The sequence below is a fragment of the Pavona decussata genome, unplaced genomic scaffold (assembly GCF_977016875.1).
Source record: "Pavona decussata unplaced genomic scaffold, jaPavDecu1.1 SCAFFOLD_9, whole genome shotgun sequence".
Classification (NCBI taxonomy): Eukaryota; Metazoa; Cnidaria; class Anthozoa; order Scleractinia; family Agariciidae; genus Pavona; species Pavona decussata.
In genome coordinates, this window is record NW_028145432.1 from 4,562,112 (window position 1) to 4,581,814 (window position 19,703).

Consider the following 19,703-nt stretch of genomic DNA (forward strand, 5'->3'; position numbering starts at 1 on the left):
CAACATATTTTATTTATTATCGTTGTTAAGCATTAGATGGTGTGGGTCTATCAATGTGGACAGGTTGCAGTTAGAGTTCTGCCATCATCCTAATCCAAACAAAGTTGTTTGTGTGGTCAGTGGTCTTCGTCATGGCTTCAGCTTGGGTTTCATTAAATTTGTAAATTTGGATTGTCTGGTATGGGGCTGTTTTTGTTGCGCTTGGTATAGGAATCAAGTTCTAGTTTGTTATAAAACCAAGTGTCTTCCTTTTATTTTAAGATCAACAAAGTGGTCTTAACAAAGGGCTGGCGTTGTCTGGATTGTACTCTCTGTGAGGGCTGTGGCAAGGGAAGTGATGAGGCACGTCTTCTGCTGTGTGACAGCTGTGATATCTCTTACCACACCTACTGCCTCGATCCTCCACTCGGGCATGTGCCACAGGGAGGCTGGAAATGCAAGTGGTGAGTAATCTTTGTCCTCTGTAGTTGAGTACCTAGATCCTCCGTTTCATATAGTACATGGAACTAGTGGAATTTTGCGGTGGGACAAGGTCCTAGGTACAATACCGCCTTTGCTTTCTAAATTCTGTCCATTTACTTAAACATAAACAAATAAAACTATGAACATAAGCAATACCTCGGTTGGTTCTTCTTGACCAAGCCAGTTATTATCCTCCTTGTAGTCTTGCTCTGTTTGAGTGGAAGGCTCATACATGTAGTATCTTTTCCTTCAGGTGTGTTACTTGTATTGACTGTGGAACAACTACACCAGGAGTTGGTTGTCAGTGGATGTCAAATTACACCCAGTGTGGTCCATGTGCCAGCAAAACAACATGTCCTGTCTGCAAAATCAAGTACAACACCAATGACCTCATGATACAGTGTGCACATTGTGAAAGGTAAGCTGTAAGATGTAAAGTGTTAATGGTAGAGCTGATAACTTCATGTTAGAGTACATCCTGCTTTATAATGCTGCTTTATAACTCTGAAGACCACCATCTTAAGTTCACATTTCCTATATGATTATCTACATTGTCATGTTGATCATTTTGTTGGCGTGATGCTTTGTAAACATAAATGCCTTGTCTGGAAGGGGCATTTTCATGGGGATTAATGGCCTCATTTTTATTTTAAAATTAACACCTTACCCACACATGAATAAAATCTGAATCACCAATAAGATGAAATCAAGTGAATAACTAAAAGTTATTTGTAAGACACAAGGGAAGAACTTGAAAACCCCTGTGGAACTTTTTCAATTGTCTTCCCATGCCCACCTTGGCCAAAAACATCTATGGATGGTTTCCATGCACTATAATAGTTGTTTAAAAGCAGGTTGGCTATTTTTACTCTGTCATTGATGAGAATTTCATCATGACTAAAAACAGAAATAACATAGTCTCTTTAACGCCAGTTAAAATGTTATGGGGGAGCAGGAATGGCGCAGTGGTGAGAGTGTTCACCTCCCACCATTGTGGCTTGGGTTTGATTCCTGGCCTCGTCCTCATGGGGGTTGAGTTTGTTGTTGGTTCTTGTCCTTCCTCCAAGAGGTTTTTCTTCGGGTACTCCAGGTTTTTCCTCTCCTCAAAAACCAACATTTCCAAATTCCAATTCGATCTGGAGAGTGTACCCATACTGAAAAGTGCATTTGATCATCTTGTCATGGAATTATGCAGTATTCAAATTTTCAAATTTGTAAAATGTAACTGAGGTAATTGAAATGTTCATTTTTGTTCAAAATTGTTGCTAAGACATCTTCTGTATACATATCATGTATTGTTTTCTCTTGTAGATGGCTTCATGGCTCATGTGATGGTCTTGTAAATGAGGAAGAACTTGATCGTGCAGCAGATTTTGGATATCACTGTTTGTATTGTCGGCCAAAAACCAAACAAGCACTTGTTGGCGTCAGCGGTATGTCTAGTAGAACTCCATCTGCTTCCCATCCTTTCTTCTCCTTCTTATCTTCTGCTGGAACTAACACTCTGCACGGTTAGTAAGTACATAACTGAGCACCCTAGAACCCTCTGAAGAAATTGCTTTTTCTTTTACTAGAAAGTCTGTCACGTAGACCTAGCACTAGATCAGACGATTTCATGTGAAAAGCTTGTCAAGATAATCATGATCTGTTCTTTGCAAAAAAAGGAAAAGGTCTAGGAATGCTGTTTGGTTTATTGTCAAGCGTATTTGAGATCAAAAATCACTTTCAGAAAGAGTTGTTTTAAAGGCCAGTATAGTTCAGTTCAGTTTCAGCAGCTAAATGTCTGTCGTTGGATGTAGGCCAGAGACTCTTAAAGTCTCTGAACATACACAGTTCTGTTTTCTCTAATTTTAATTTTCGCTTGGAGGGGACACTTTCAAGAGTTTAAAACTCAAAAATGATTTCGCCAATTTCTGAAAATTTATAATCATCATAAATGTGCCAAGGAACTTAATAATTCTTAAAATTATTTCCTTGAAAGCGATTTCCGTAAGTTCACCCTGCATGTTTTCCTCACACTTTATAAAATGTTCTGTAACTTTTGAATACAATGTAAGTAAGGTAAACCCCAACACATTTTTTTAGCCTTTGGGATCCTGACCTAGAGAAAAAAGACAAATTTCCAAAAGAAAACAAATCGCATTGAGTTGAAACTCTAACACGATGGACCTTCAAGTTTCGACTGTGCAGAAAACTGGGGAATTCATTTTCTGAAAAAAACCAATGAAATATGTGAATACCCAGTTCTATAAGTTTTAATCTGATATAAGGTTTTGGGTATCTGTGATATAACTAAGAGGCACTACATCCTTTAAACTGGAGGCACCCCTGAAGGTACATTGTAACCTTAATGAGCATAAACTCTGAATGTGAATTAATGATTCCACTTCCCACTGATGGTCAATTTAAAGTTCTAATTATTGGCATGACGTGCCAACACACGCTTTTTTTTTTTGCATTTAGCTTGAAAGGAGCTTGAACTCTCTTGAAATTTGTGTTATCTTTTATGACATCCTTCAAATTTATAGTTTACTTTGACCTTATAACAGTACCACCACGTTACAAAAGATGTGTATTTGGGTTCAGAGATGTGGAGGGTATTTAAACTACAAGCCTTGTCAGCTTATCTAACTCACGCCGGCTAATCTTGTCTCATGTTATCTTTTATTGTCATCTTTTCTCATCTGAGCTATTCTCATCTCATCTTTTCTTTTTCTTTCCTCTTGCACCATATTATTATTTGCTTGTTACATTGCATTTTCATGTTTTGTCTTGTGTGAACTGTCAGTAGATATGAAAAGCCATCTGAGTTTTCATGTGCAGCTTAACACTGTTGTAGTGTTGGTTTAAGGACAGTGCCAGTGACAGTGACAGGGATATTTTGCGTGGGTTAAAGCTATATGGAGAAATCAGAACTCAGCAAATGCTTTTGGTATCTCAAAAGAAAATTGGGGGTAACCATGCATTTTTCAGAGATAATTTAGCTTGAATTTAGGAAAAAGTCCCATGCATTGCTTTAAAATTTGGCTCTTTTTAGAGATATTATTGCTTAATTATCTCTGAAAAATGCATGGCTACCCCTAAATTTCGTTTTGGATTCCAATAGGCCTTGCTAAGATATGTTTTTCCCGTATAGTCATAAACAGCACAAAAATACTTCGGTATTAGTAGGCACCATCCTTAAAATAACCTCAAATGTGGACTGTCTCACTTTCAAACTGATTTATACAGCGATTTTGTCAATAGTCTTCTTTTTTTCCAAAGGTCCCCCATCACCCAGGGCTACAGCACTGCACCATTATCGACCTCAGTTTTTACAGGATAACAGCAATTCTCAGCCATCTGGAAAACCACTGCATCCCTGCCAGCGGCAAAACAACAACTTAAGGGAGTTAAAGTTATTTGGCCACTTCAGTAAAGTACAGATTCCAGAACCCGTTCCTGGTAACAGCATTGAATTGACAGAATCTGGTGTACGGCACATGAACAGGCTGAAGCTTCCCTCTGGCACCAGGAGGCGTGTCATCAAGAACAGGGTCAAGCCCAAGAAGTTTGGTTTGCCTGTAAGTCCTGTGAAAAGGAACAGCTTTGCTGGTCACATGGAAGATAAAGATGCCTACTTCAACAGAGCAGTCATGGAGGATGGTGACACCAACATGGTTGACAACATGGATGGCCTTGAACACCAACCAGTGCTGCCCCCTTCAAGAGTGAGCAGACCCAGGCAGTCTAGTGCAGGACGTCCAGGTGTTGGCGGCTTTTTGTTACGTGGTCGTGGTTCAGGAGGAAGGCGGTTTGTTGGTCGGGGTGCTAGAGGAAGCGTAAAAAGAAAAGCTCCTGGATTGTCAGTTGCATCACGTGGCCCATCTCACTTCACCAGCATTGGGAGTCAATTGCCACAGGCATGTATTGCACTTTGTGTCAGTCAAGATTTAATTTGTAACAAAAGATCCATTGCAGTTACAAAAAAAATGTTTACATAATTGGCAACGTGGCAGCACTGCCCATATGAAACAGTGTACCATGAATGTTAAGAGGACTTCGCACCGACCATTTTTACCATAAGCTATTTATCATTCATCTTCACCAACTATAGCTATTGTGAGTAGAGGTGTAAGAGTGAAAAGTCTGAGAATGCTTTGTTTCGGAAACTGCAGTTACAGAAAATCCCAGCAGCATGCTGTAAAATAAGGTTAATCTTAAACCATCTTTTAGATTAATTTGTGTGAAAACGTTTTAGCATTAATTAGCTTTGAGGATAATGAAGGCAACTTGAAAAACTAATCCAACAAGAGCTTACCCTTTATAACTGCTTTATTCTCTACTGAATAGCAAACATTTTCAAGTGGATTAAACAGTCCATCCATTGGACCTAAACAGTCTTCTTTCAACCATCTGGAGGCTTCATTCAATCAGGGCAGTAATGACAGTTGGGCCGATAGTGGTGATGAAAATGGACTGCATGATACATACCCTAAGTGGATGCAGGTACAGCTCCTTTCTGGGAGTATAATACATTTTAGAATGCTATATTGCGGGGTTTGTGATTTTCCTTAGAGTGCAGTGTATATTCTGATTTTCTGTTTAGTCATGGTAAATCATTTTAATTTGTTTTTAGGAGGCATTTTTTGGCAAAGACTTGTTGGACACTTTAGGAAGAGATAAAAGATCAAAGCATGGCGGCAAAACACCATCAACTCCTTCTGAAGATGAAGACAGGGCTAATCAAGACCCATTTACAGCAAGGCAGGGTTCCATGCACCAAGAACAACAGTCTTCATTTGCTGGCACAGGGCAAGTCCCATATCAAATGGTGTCTGGTGAAGAACAGCAGCATCCTCAACACTCAAGGCAGGCGCTTCAACAGCCAGGATACCCACGAGGTGGTCACAGCACATCACAGAAACACCACTCTAATCTGGGTTTAAGTGGGCAAGACCTGTAAGTTGATAACCTACCCACACTTGTTAAAATATGAAGCAGAGTTTATTATCTAGGCTGGCAGGGGTAAGCCCAATTGAGGTTTACCCATTTTCAATCTATTCCATAAATCCAGATGTCCAGACACTGCAGTCACGAGACTTCCAGTTCTAGTCAGTAATCTATAATAAATATTAATGTAAGGAAGATGTTGTCACAGACGTTTCTTGGTATTGACCATTCCTAACCTGACACACTTTTGTTTTAAATCACATTTTGTATTTATTGGTTAACCCTTTCACTCCCATGGGAAATGTCGTATTTTTGTAAAACAGCAACTGTGAACCCTTACACCAACTGTAATACACCAATTAAAAGGTTTTATCTGGGGCATTGTATAAATCATTCCATCTAAAACAAAGGACGTAACAGAAAAGAATGAAAAGCATTTAAAACGAGAAAATAAAAACCTTAAAATACATCTCACTTCTTGTATACACTGGGTATACCCCTAAACTATAGCTTAATTTGCAGATCTCAGTACATAGATTCTTGTCAAATGGTGACTTGGTCTTAAAAGTGTAAGAGGAAAAAGTTACAAAAAATGGAGGGGTGGTTAATCATGTCTTATGTAGGAGGGGGGTAAGATTTTATGCTTCCATTTTGCAGATCTCTCCAAGATCTGTTTGGTGTCCAAATTTGATATTAATTGACCCAATATTGAATGCGTAATGACTTCTTGTGCCATATGGCACTCTTGGGAGTGAGAGGGTTAAAGACAAAATTATTGACTTTCTTGTGCTAGCAACCAACAAAACAAAATTAAAGTGGATTACATGCACTTGGAACTTAGGGCATAAAATATTTCCCACATTGTCTAATTTATCATCTTGTTTGGTTTAGAAAATTTCTACCTTTCTTTTGGTTCATGAACGTTTAGGGCAGATAGTCTTTACCCTTTTGTATAATGTATGTTTTCCAGTACAAAGCAGGTCAGAGATAAGGGAACCAAAACATGTTTATGATGTGTTGGCACAAAACAATACATATCCTGAACTGTGTAAACTACCTAGCTTGCAGTGTTGTGTTGTTGGTATTTTACTGTTGATTTTGAATAGCCTGAAATAGCCTAAAATATTGCCTCAAAAAATCTTTGTATGTATTTAACAGATGTAACACTGCATGGAAAAAGCTTTGTGCAGTATTCACCGAATTGTAGAATGTCAACTTTTTTTGTGGAATAGAAGTGTTAATTATCCTCTTCTTTGATGATTCCTGTGACTAGAGAGATGATGTATATTAAAATTTTGTGTTTATTATCAGTTGGCAGCAGCCGCAGCAGTCTGCTGGGACAGATCCATTTCCATCACATGCACTGAACCTGCCAGAGGAAGTTCCTAACCCTGATGCACTGTACCACTCACTGGATATGCTGACTGAGGATCTGCAGACTGGAGGACAGAGTGATTGTCAGGCGGCAAATAGAGGTAAGTGTTGTTTTGATCCGTTATTTCATGGACCAGCTCTTTGTGTTGTTGCTGTGAGAAGCAACTATGAATATTATTGTCTTGCAGGGTATTGTGTGCACAAGCCTTAACCTAGCGTACAATCTTCTGTACTGGTAGTCTTCAACCCTTTAATTGGGCAATCAGTGTTTTGTGTCTTAAAGGGAACCTCCACCCTTATAACAAATTGATGTTAAACTGTTGGAAATGAAGTCTAAATTTCAAGGTGTAGTGGAGATAGCATTCTAGTGTTCTAAAAATTGGATGTAATTATCACTCATTCGCATTTAAATTCCCCATGCTTTGCCTTTGCTATTTTATTACTATTTGTTGCAAGATTAAGGCAAGAGAATTAGGTCAAGGGCAAGTTTGACTTGTATGCACATTTAGTTTGCTTTGTGTTTACACAGGACTTTCCCAACCCAATTCCCAACATCTTCCACCGACGGTTACCAGCCAACCCCATGTACCTTCTGCAGGATCTGCATGGAATCAAGCACAGCCCCGTCCACAGGGGAATGATCTGGACATGCTGGACGCCGGAGATATCTTACCTCATGTTGATGGCCAAGAAGTGGAGGAAATCTTTGCTGGTATCGAAAGAGAGATGACCAACAGGGTGTTCAACTTTTTGGACAGTGAAATTGACAATGATGTGGCCACCACTCAGGAGCAGTTTCCTCCACCAGCTTCTAATGCAGCACCTAGTCATGGTGTCAGCTATCAAGCTAGTCAACACCCCATTGGTGCCTATGGCCAAGGTGCAGCCAATCATGCCTACAATTCTAGTACTCCGCATTTCCAAGGTGTACCTAGTGGGTCAGGGTATCAGCAGGGACCACAGAACCACATGGAAGGGTTTTCGAATTCTGTGGTACCGGGTCACCTTGGATTCAGCCAAAACAGTACATTTTCAAGACCCGGAGAAATTGATTTGGATGACTTTCCTAGGGAGCGGCGCAGACCGCCCAGCCCTCGAGTTGACCCACTGAAACAGCAACAGAAATGGGAAGAGGATGAGAAACTTGGTGCCATGGCAACTATATCACCAGTTCTTTATGCGAACTTGGAGCACACCAGCCTGAAGCAGGAGTATCCTGGTGAGACAATATAAATGTGCTTTAAGAGATAATTCAATTTTAATAAAGTGTAATTTAACAGGTAGTGGCCGAAACCGCATTATTCAAAGAAAGTGACAAAATAATGAGACAACTGATTAACAAAGCTATCACAATTCTGCCTGTTGAAAGGAAACCTAGCACTTTTACAAAGCAGTGCAGGTCTGTCTGTATCCAAGTGCACCTTTTCTGCTCATTGTGTTATGTGGAGCTGAAAGAACTGTATGGACTCAGTCACAAATGAACATGATAGAGTCCATTTTAAGTATTTCTGTGTGGAGTTCCAAAACAAGACGTCATGAGGTCACAGCATAAATTTGGTGATCATTGTGTCAAACCTACAGCCAATTGAATATTGATATGTGGCAAAACGGGTGTATTTTGTTTCTTGAACATTGCTTTGCTAGGGAGTTTCTGTTTCTGATGTAACATAGTTATAGGGCGCTTTCCATTCAGTCAAAATTTCCGAGATTTCCGGTCAGAAATCCAATGGAACGGGAAAAGTTCCGGAAAGAATTTCCGAAAATTTAGGACTACCTTTTGAGCTTACCCTTCTTTCCGAAATTTCCGGAATTACCGAATTTTCTGTGTTCCATTCGCGATGAGTGTCGGATTTAGTCTCCCCGGCCGAGCGCGAACGTCACGTAAGCCGAAAGAGCCGCAAACAAAATGGCTACGGAAGTGTATCAATGTTCTACTTGTGTTTTTTTGTCTGAGATTTTCGACGTTTTCTTAAACCACGAATGTCACTTACCTACGACCAGCAACGGTAGGTTTACATTCAATCCAGGTCACGCGTAAACAGTATTTCTAAGAATGAAATGAACATTCGAATTTCTCTTTGTAATGTCCGACGTGTGGATGGAATGTTGGACATTTCTCTGGAAATCGTTCCGAAAAAGACGCATTAACTGAAAAAAAGATTCAAAATACTAGGGAAACAATTGTTATTCTTTCAATAAAAAATTTTGCAATGTAAAGAAAAATTCATAGCTTTATACCGTCAATGAGCTAGGGAAATTTATACGGGAACTCTGAAATCTCGTTGGCGATTTTCAAATTAAACTGACATGTAAATTTCTAAACTCCGTTCAAATTTCAAAAATATCATTCACGCGTGACCTGGGTTGATTGTAAGCCTCCTCACGTGATTCACAAGTTCAGGGACCCGTTCCATTTGACCAGCAGAAATTCCGAAATCTTGAACCAGTTTTTTTTGTTGAATGGAAAGCGCCCATAGTGTATGGTTATTACAAACTTATTACAAGTGTTTTTTAAGTTGTATCAATTAACATTTGAACAACTGCTATTATCTATGGCTTACAAGAAAAGATGTCCTTTTGCATCCTATCTTTGTTTTTCCCCTCCCAGCAGAGTGTACATCATATTTAACATTGTCTGGTCAGTGTGTCTGCTAGGGTTCAGTAAATATAATTTAGTGGGTAACCACTCACTAGTGTGCAGTGTTGTACCTCTGTCAGTATGGAGTGAGGTGTTGGATCATGGAGGATTGTTTGATTCGTGAAGTTACCAAAGTTTTAATTTCAACAAGTTGATTTAGTTTAAAAATTGTTTTCAGACTGGACTAACAGGTACAGAGCAATAGCAAGATTGTGGAGAAAACTGTCAGTTGAGCAAAGGGATCCCTATCGGGTAAGGTTACACCATATAAACCAACTCATTATGTAAAGGGATTTCTGCAGTTGTGATATTTTTAATTTATTAACACTGTATCATGGTTCTTCCTTGACTCAAAACCTTAAGTCTACAAGTTCTCAACTCTTTACTTTCACTAGTTGAGTTGAAGCTGTTGAGCAGCAAATTAGTGTAAAGCTGGTGCAACCTGGATTTTTGGAAATGGACCTACTCAAGTCATGCCTCTCTAACAGTGTGGTGTGAATGGTTTTTATTCATTCAAAAGTTGCCATTATAAAAACAAAAGGTTGCATAGTCTTTTTCCCCTTCCCTCTCTCTTCTTTCTCCTTCATCTCAATTTTACATCATTCTGACCCTTCCTGGAGCCATAAAACCCATGATCTGGTGTCGTATCGAGACAAATGCTCAAGTTTCATTGTCCACCTTTTCATAATGTGGGTAGAGGGTACAATAGTTATTTCATGAAAACAAAATATTACTGCAGCCTTACACGCACACATATTTGTTTCCAGCTGAAGGCAAGGGACAACCGTGTTAGATTAAAAGATCAAAGCAAAAAGGTCAGTGCTCCATTGTCATTTTGTTCATGATTTGAATAAGTGTTTCTGTAAGGCCATTTTTATTTTAAAATAATAGTGCACTTGCCTATATCCCTTGACCAATATCTGACCGTGTCAGTGTTACTATGAGTTCACTTAACAGATTGTACTGGATTCGGATAACAATTTAGCAGTTTACAGTTTAGTGTGGAAAGTAATTTGTGTTTGCTCTTCTATGTTCTGTGATTGGTTGGCAAAACTTGTGTCACTCTCTAAACCAATGAGTTAAACAAAATGTAATCAATTCCAACTTGCTTGTATGCATTTCCCATGCTTGGCGTTGGTTACATTAATTGTCTTTGAGTCCAAGATTTGTTCACTGTGCCATTTATGTCTGTTGTGATTGTTCAGAGTAATTACTTTGACGTTGGTTTTGCAACACTCAATTTTATTGTTTAAAGCCCTCCAATTTCCTCTTTAAGGCAATCAAGTGTTGTGGCAGGTGCACTGTTCAGTGGAAAAAAACATCATCCAATCTAGCAGGACCCTTTCATGTGTATTTCACGAAGACTGAGATAGTTAATCTAGTTTTTGTACAGCCCGTCTTTTTTATCGAAGGGTGCCATTCTGTAAGGAGTTACTTACTGGTGCTTTTGTTTTAGTTGATTGCAAAAAATGAAGACAAGTCAAAGACAGAGTCTCAGAAACCACTGCATGTTAACCAGCAGCAACAGCAACCATTACAACAGCCATTACCAGTACAGCAGCAACTGCAGCCACAGCAATCTCAGAAACCTCAACGCGATCAGCCGCCTCAGCAACAGATGTTGCAGTCTGTGCAAGACCCACATCAAGGCCATCAACATGAGCAGCTTGCACCTTCAGTTTCTATTCACACTGTTGTGGACAATGTTCCTGTCACTAGTGTCATACCAGTACCACTTACACCTACCACACCTGTAAGATCAGTTACTCCATTGACACCTGGTACTCCTGGAGCCCTGACACCAACCACGCCAACAGCACCAACATTTCCCCATGGTCCGGTTTTGAGCCACCCACCAATAGGACCAGGCATTGCAGCACCTGTGACAAATCATCCCCCATCAGGTAAAACTGTGAGTAGCAAAGGTAAGAAATCAAAGGAGGAGAAGGAAAGGGAAAAAGAAATGAGGAAGCAACGGCTACGAATTCAACAGGAACAGGAACGCCAGTGGAAAATTCTTCAGCAAAAAAGAGCTTTGGAACAACAGCGTCAACAGCAGCAACAGCAACAGGAAAACGTTCTCCTTAGAGCAGAGCTCAAAAAGCAACAGCAGGCAAAAGGAGCAAAGGCAGGTGAAGAACAAAAGAAAAAACGTTTACCCAAGGGTAGCAAGCGATCATCTTCACAGGCGGCTAAAGACCCGGAACAGTCTATTGAACAAACAGCAATTCCAAGTCCCAGTTTACTGGAAGAGAAATCTGAAGGGTCCCCTAAAAGTGCTCAAACCACAGTACAGCAGCCAGTTCTACCTGTTGGTGGTGCTTCATTTTCTGCTGCACCCAGAGCTAACGCTAATGCTCTTGCATCATCTAGTGTTGGATATCAGAGTGAAACCTCATTGGAACTGTTGCCGCAATGTGATGGACAAAGGAATGGATTCTTAGAGGAAAGGGAAGGCGATCAAAGCATAGTGAACTCCAACCATGAAATTCTTACATCAACTCAGTCTGTGAGAGCAGAAACTAACCATCAGTATCAGGGAACGTCTGTTTGGCAAAACGACCCCATGGAAGAGATGGCACACCACGCAAGCGAAGCTTGGGAACAATTGCAAGGTCACAGTCAACTGGAACTTCAAAACCAACCTAATAACCACAACTCACAGGCACATGAAGCTGCAAGACCAAATTTGTGGGGCCATGAAGACCTGCAACCTGAAGCCATTCAAGATCGTTTGGCCAGTGACAACATGCAAGGCAGCACCCCATTGCTTGAGCAACATGTGAGGCCCAATCAAGAATGTCTTCAAGCTGAACAAGCCCCTCCTGGTAGCAGAAGTGCTCAGGAGCAAGTAGTGTTTCATGGTGATAGACAGCAGTCTTGGTTACCAAGATCTCATCCCCATCCCTCTGGAATACCAACAACACAGCCAGCAATGCAAAGCCAGCAGCCTAGTAGAGAGAGTGGGCAAATCGTACAGCAACCTTCCATCTCTGATCCCCTGCAGGCAGTTCCTTTTGCATCACAGCACGAAGTGACATTGAATTCCTCCGACAAACATCAGCAGCAAGGTGTGGAAGTGCACCAGCCTTCTCAGCAAATTCCAGTGATGCATTGGCAAGAAGAGCTGTCTCAAGTTCGTGCACAGGTAGCAGCTGCCCATGACCTTCATCCAGCTCAGTCAGTTGCTCCAACTTCAGTGCCTCCTCCCCCTCCTCCACCACCACCTTTGCCAGCATCCCAACAACAGCAGTCTGCCTCATTACATCCGTACGACATTAGTACAGGATGGCCACAACAAGGCCAGGTACCACCCCCGCATGTACTGCCACAGTCAGTGGTTGCATTCCCTCAACAACCTCAAAAACCAGGAATACCACAAATATCATTCCAGCCTATGCAGCAACCTCCAAACCAGATTCCACCTAATCAGCATTCTAGCCTCCCCATTTCAAGTCAGCCACAGGAAAACCAGATGATACAACCACAACAGCAGCAAGATGTGGCTCAGAGGCAACAAAGGGAACAGCTCATACGAGCTCAACAACAGCAGTTTATCCAGATGCTCCAACACCAACAGGTATTGCAGAAGCAGCAGCAGCAACAACAGCAGCAACATCAGCAGCAACAAACTGCTGCCATTCAGCCAGGTTTTGCTCGGGCAAGATTTAATCCAGTCGTGAACACAAAAGATATGCCTGAAATTGACACCGAAGAAGAGCATCAGGAAAGGCTGCGGTTCCTTTACCGCCAACGACAAGCACAAAAGCAGCAACAGATCCATGCTCAGCTTATGCAGCAGGCTTGGATCCAGCAGCAACTTACTAATGGTGGTGGTCAAGGAGTGATGCCACCAGCTGTTGTACCAGTGGATATTTCCAACCCTCAGATGATGCAACAGCTTGCTGCTCAGCAGATACGTCCCCAGATGCCAGACTTGACACAGCAGCAACTCTTTGCTGAGTACCAAAGGCGGCTTCAACAGCGCCAGGACTTAGGCCAACAAACAGTGCAGTATGACAAAGTCCTGCACGAATTGCAACAACAACAAGGAATTCCAGGGGGTGGTGGTACTCATGCTGGAGGCCCCTTTGTTGAAGTTACACAGCAAAGGTTTGCCTTAAGGCAACCTACTCCCATGGTTCAACCTGGTTTGAAACCTATCATGCCTCTTGGACTTGATGGACATTTTGTGGGTCAACAGCAACAGCTGTACAAGATGCAGTTGCAGCAACAGATGATAATGATGCAACAGCAGACAAATGAACCACCTCCGAAGGACACTCTTCAAGCGAGTCCTGCAACAGGAAAGGTTGATATCGTGAAAGGGAATGGTGAAGTCAGTGCAAATTCCGAAAGTGATGGATTGCAGAAGTCTGTGTCTCCAGCACAGTGTGATGCTGTGTGTGATACACAAGGGAACCTTAACAGTTCTGTGGAAGAATTGACACAGCCATGTATAAAGCCTGAAACTGTAGTACAGCAACCTGACTTAAGAGTTGATAGTGTGAACGGGTTATCAAGTGAAGCACTAACCTCTTTCCCTTCTGAAGATGAGAAAGTTAAGAAAGAAGATAATTACAAGAAAGACCATTCAACAAGTGAACTTGATGCTGGACAAGAGAGTAGGATAACTTTGGAAGGCAAAGGGAGTACCAGTGGACAAGACAAAGATGGTGTGGATCCTCTAGACACCACTGTCGTTAAAGAAGGATGTGATAAAAGACAAGCTGAAACTACTCATGCTAATGATAAGGAGAGAGACAAGGATACTGCTGAACACGTTGCCGAACATCAAGCAGAAGAAAACATGATTGGTGATATTGGTAATGAGAAGGCTAGTGAGTCAGCAGAAGCGATTTCAAGTGCAAGCAATACTTCATCTGGTGCTTCAAGAGATGTTGAGTGCAAAGTAGGAGCTAATATTGAGGGACGCTGTGGGGATGAATATCGGGTAGGCACTGAAACACAAGTAAGAAAACCTGACACTGAAGACACTTTGAAGAACACAGGGGAGAGAAATAAGGTAAAGGCAGAATCGGATGTTCAAAATGTGAAACGCCCATGTAAACCACAAGAATATCATGACATCAACCAGGTCGCTGCTCAGCCACACCATGCAGCCAGTCAAGGGATGCCAGCCCCTCCCCCGCAGCTTCAGCATTTCCACAGAGATGTGAACCTCCCTTCTAAAACAGAAGCATATCATGAAATGAGCCAAGTCCCTGCTCAGGCACATCATGCACCCACCCAAGGGCCGCCAGTCCCTGCTCCCCAGCCTCAGCATTTTGTGATGCAGCAGCAGTTTATGGGACTGCAGCAGCAGTTCCTGCAAATGGAACAGCAGAGACAGGTTCTTGTCCAGCAGTACCAACAGCTGCAGCAGCAACTACACCAGGCAGGAGGACAGGACCCTGGGCTGGCATCTCAGGTCATGGCTGTGCAGTCTCAAGGACAGGCTCTACAGCAACAAATGGTTCAAGTCCATCAACAGATGCAGCTGCTCCAGCAGCAGTTCGCTGTGCAACAGCAACAGCAACAACAACAACAGCCACAGGTTCAGCAGTGGCCACAGCAAGGTCATCTGATGGGGGTGCAGCCAGGTGGTTTTACTGTTAGACCTGGGGTGGTGGGAATGCAACATCCTTTGCAGGCTGCTCTTCCTCTGCCAGACAAGGTGAGATGTTTCTCATGACATCACCGGTATATATTTCTCCGTTGTATCTTTATAAGCAAATTGTTGTTACTTTATGGGTCAAGGCGTCGGTTTTTAATGCTCTGGGTGAGTAGATTCATTGGGAACATCACAAGTCAGCTGTCACAGTTTATAGAAATGTGTCAGGTGTGAACAAGGCTAATTGTGTTATATTTGGTACTCTTTTTCTTTTAGGTACTTACCTATTAGTTATAAGGCAAGGTTGTCAATGGTCAGTGCCTTGATTTTGCTAGTTTGTGTATGTAATCACTTATGTGGTTGTTTTTTTTTTTTAAACCAGGTTCTTGAAGAAAAACCCAAACAACGCAGATCTAGAAGTAAGAGCAAAGACACGCCACCTCCTGGACAGCAAAATACAGGAATGGATTGGCAACCTCCTAAGGGAAAGCAGACAAAATCGCGGTCAAGAAAGAGTAAAAAGTCAGACGCGAACGCTGACCCTGATCTTGAACGACAACAGCAGATGCTTCAGCAGCAGTTGTACCAGCAGATGGAACAAAGGCATCGCTTGATACAGCAGAAACAGGGCGTTATTGTTGAACAGGGACAACAGCCTGGTCAGCAACCTCCAATCCCACTAAACCAACATATGGTTGATAACCCTGGCTTATTGGCTCAACCACCTGTAGATGTGTCTAATCCAATGCGACCTTTGTCACACACTCCAGAACTGTCACAACGACCCCCATCAAGACCAGATTCCCAAATCAGTTTGCCTCTTGGAGCTCCAGGTCCTCAGATGCCCCTTCCACCCAGCACACAGATACCTCCAGGGTATCCACAAACTAGTGACCAAGGCTCCTTTTCTCAAAGGTTCCCAACACCTGAGCACTACCTTCAGCAATTCGGCCAACACCCGATGCACCCACAGAGACAACCAACTGTACAGTATGTAGCCGAAGCCAACAACCCCTTCAGTGACAAGTTTCAAGGTCTGCAAAGCAGAGGGAGAGGCAGGGGAGGGGCAAGGAAGAAGTCTGGTGCCAAGAAAGCAGGGAAGTCCTCTGCCAAGAAGGCAGTACAACCAGCACCTTCAAGTGACGCTCACCAGCAGCAACAGCAACAGCAGCAGCAGCAGCTGCAGCAAGTGAATGTTGTTCTGCAGGAACCAGCTTCCCCATGGCATGACCCCACTCCATCACCAGTAGCACATGGTATAAAGCATGAGCAGGTGGAAGCTGAGGGAGTTGTTCCTGAATCATTGCAAGTGCAGAATAATACAGAGCACACTGATCCTCATACCACTGTACCACTTGAAACTCCTAAAGAAAGTAAAGACAACAACGATGCTTTGGTACAGGAGGGGAAATCTGGGAAGAGCAATTCATCAGAACCATTCATCGAGCCTTGCTCTTTCATTTCTTCCAACGAGAAAGGTAGCAGCAATTCCCCGCCCTCAGGGGAACCTAAACACGATATTAGTGTGGCTGAGGAGAGTAAAAGTGACACTGCAGCTCCTGTGGAACAGGAGGCTAACGAGTCTGCTGGAAAGAATAAAGGGCCATGTAATGGCACTGGATTAGAAGCATTGCAAAAGCTCGAGTCTATGGTGGCAGACATGGCGAATGAAGAAGAAGCCTGTAAAGAGCTGGAGAAGCAGAGTGAATTGGAAAGGTTACAGTTGCAGCTGGATGAGGATGACTTCGATCCCGAGATGGATAAGATGTACGAAGGAGATTTCATGGAAGATACTCCTTTTGAACGAAGTTTAGTCTCTCCTAACAAGACGGTGAACAATGGATCTCAGGCTAACTCAGTGGCCTCTCTCGAGTGCCACGAAGAGAGTCTTATTTCACCACTACTTGAAGAGTCAGAGAAGAGGAAAGACCGTCAAAAGTTCTTTGCAGAAACGTTGTACAATGATTCAGTTTCAGTGGAAAAGAAAGTTCCAGATGTGTGTCGAAGAGAACCTGCAAGTGAACAGCAGAGCAAGGAGCAGACTTCAGTGACACCTTCCACTGCCACTGATCCTATTCCAACTTCGGTTACTGTGTACAATACTTTAAACCCAAATGCTGCAGAGTCGGTTGCCCATGTGATCAACAGTGGCTTTGCAGAAGCTGATCAAAGCAAGCACATTGAAGAGTCTCTAGAGGAAAACCTTGGAGATAGCACGCAAAATCCAAGAGAGGAGATGAACTCTCAGGAAGCGGTAGAAAAGCAGACACCTCAAGGGTCTGCAAGCGCTCAAAACTGTCCCGAAAAACTAGAGCAGGGATGTGAGACAGGCCAACCTGAATCATTTGCTAGTCAAACATTTGAGAGTACTGCCGGTGAGCTCACCCAGGCTAAAGACCAGCCAGACCAGCCTACGAAAAGAACAATCCTTGCACCCGTAACTCCAGTTGTTAGACCTGTAGTAAATAATGGGAATGGAAGCTTCCCTTTAACTCAAGAAGGTACAAATCATCAGCAGACACCTGACATTCATGATTTTGTAAACAGTGTTCGTAGAGACGTTTGTCAAGCCCTTCCGCAGCAAACTGATGAAGATTTAGCGAGCTGTATTGCACCAGAAGCTGTGCATGAAACAGTCAGTCAGATCCCAACGTCTTTAAATTGTCCTCAGCTTGTCCAGCTGCAGGAAACAACTCCAACAATCCCTACTCTTCCAGTACAACGTGAGAAGCCTGTCAAGACACCCAAACAGCCCAGTAGAACCAAGAATCAACACACTCTCTCGGACACAGCCGCAAAGAAGAAGCCCCTTCCAAAGGAGGAAGACCCTATCAAAAAACAGCTGCAGGAGCTGCGCAGGCAGGAGTATGAGCGAAAGAAACGCGAATACGAGGAGCAACAGAAGAAGAAACGCGCGCTGCAGATGAAACTCCGCATCGAGAAACAACTGATCAGAGAGCAGAGAAAGCGACAGCGGATTTACATGAACACAAGCAATCGGAGTAAGCAGAAAACAGAGGTCAGGAACAATGTTCCATCCTTGAAGATATCCACACCTAGCATCACGCACAAGGAGATCAAGCCTGCTGCTCCTCTATCTCTCTGTGAACCCAAGTTGCTGTTGACTCATGCGTTGTCACATCCGTATGGAAGTAGGCCTTTCAATGGGCAGTGTCTCTTAAAAGGAAACTTTGGCTCTGCAAAAGTTGATGGAATAGTTGACTATTATTCACAGTTTCCAACCTCTGAGGTGGATATTGTGGTAGGACACCCACCGACCCCTCCGTCATCTCTGCCACCCTCCCCTGGGTTGCACCAACAAAAGAACGATTCTTCTGGAAAGCCTCTTGTGAATGGCGATGCTTCACTGGAGGAGCGTGAACGCACTGAAGCACTTGCTATGTCCAAAGCACACGGTCAGGACAATGAGTTTCCAGCCAAGCGAGCTCGGTTCATGGCCAGTGTGGACTCTGCTAGAGGAAACGTCAGTGTTCCTCCATCAATGCCCACTCCACCATTGTCTGATTCAGCGGCTACTGTCAACGATCGTCTTGCTGGAAAACAACTCTCTTACGCTCATGCAGATACGAACGGTAAAGAATCGAACGGTAATTCTCTTTCCTCATCGCCTGAAACGGTTCAGTACATTGCATCTTCCTCTCCAGAGTCGGACGCCCTCAACAGAGTGCACACACCTAAATTCTCCGCGTTGTTACATCGTGACAGCACAGACTCGCCTGTATTCCCAGCGGTGACCATAAAACGCGAGAAAGTGGAACACTATCTAGAGAATGGAGTATCTCGGTCTTGTGCAGGGGCCTGTAGTAGTGTTTCGGATACCCACATTTTACAGTCCAATTGCAAACTAGAAGGATGTCATGGCTCGAGAGTAGAGAACGATTCGGACGATCTGGATAATATTCACGTAACACTGACGCTTTCACCAACATCAGAGCAAAGAGTTACGGATACTGTAGCATCAGTTGCGGACCTTATCGGCTGCTCTCCCCCCAGACACTCGGACATTGTTATTGAGCCATCTGGGAAAACTGTGGCTTCCACAGGCTATCTAATGCCCCACTCGTTGACAACCGGGGACAAGCTGACTAGTTCAATTGCTCCTATGGCTCATACCTCGTCAGACATCTATCAAAAATCTCCTTTTCCGTGTTCTCAGATAAACTTGTCATCTACCGAGGACAGCGCTTCAAGGAAAAAGCCTGAGGGGCCGTACTGTCGGCACTGCGACGTGTTAATAATAGGTATTGGTGTAAAACGCAAACCAGATGATAAAGAAGGGACGGAAAAACCAACAACGATAGAATCAAGTGAAATAGACACTGAGAGTGCGGATTATAAAATCTACAGAGTGAACGTAGAGGCAGGAGACTGTACGGGAGACATATTTTGCTCAGACGCTTGCTTAAAGCAGTATTTTGCACATGTAGGATCAGAGTGTTCGTCACTGACACAGGAACCTAAATCAGAGCTCAATGCTTTACAGCCTCGTGTGGATGTGTTAGTTTCATCTGAAGGTCAGACCAGTGTTGGGGCCGGCAATGTAACATCACTTAATGAAACTGATACTCGGGGAGGTGTAATAGCCGATGGATTATCGCCCACGGCGTTACGCAAAATTCGAAATCCAAGCTGGAAGGAAGAAGAGGATGATGAGGTGAGAGC

The 19,703-nt window shown here is 43.0% G+C and overlaps 1 protein-coding gene across 3 annotated transcripts in view; it reads left to right on the forward strand.

Moving 5' to 3' along the window:
- Nucleotides 1-19,703, forward strand: part of LOC146488681 (histone-lysine N-methyltransferase 2C-like) — a 40,506-nt gene that overhangs the window by 12,855 nt on the left and 7,948 nt on the right. For 2 of the 3 annotated variants that reach the window (XM_085119335.1, XM_085119327.1), the window contains exons 15-26: nucleotides 262-443; nucleotides 716-880; nucleotides 1,774-1,973; nucleotides 3,727-4,364; nucleotides 4,795-4,950; nucleotides 5,081-5,403; nucleotides 6,706-6,869; nucleotides 7,298-7,987; nucleotides 9,585-9,658; nucleotides 10,174-10,221; nucleotides 10,863-15,083; nucleotides 15,403-19,695. In XM_085119335.1, the coding sequence (XP_084975461.1) occupies nucleotides 262-443; nucleotides 716-880; nucleotides 1,774-1,973; nucleotides 3,727-4,364; nucleotides 4,795-4,950; nucleotides 5,081-5,403; nucleotides 6,706-6,869; nucleotides 7,298-7,987; nucleotides 9,585-9,658; nucleotides 10,174-10,221; nucleotides 10,863-15,083; nucleotides 15,403-19,695 (11,154 nt within the window). The remainder of the gene's footprint in view (nucleotides 1-261; nucleotides 444-715; nucleotides 881-1,773; nucleotides 1,974-3,726; nucleotides 4,365-4,794; nucleotides 4,951-5,080; nucleotides 5,404-6,705; nucleotides 6,870-7,297; nucleotides 7,988-9,584; nucleotides 9,659-10,173; nucleotides 10,222-10,862; nucleotides 15,084-15,402; nucleotides 19,696-19,703) is intronic. The other variant, XM_085119344.1, reaches the window with a different exon arrangement.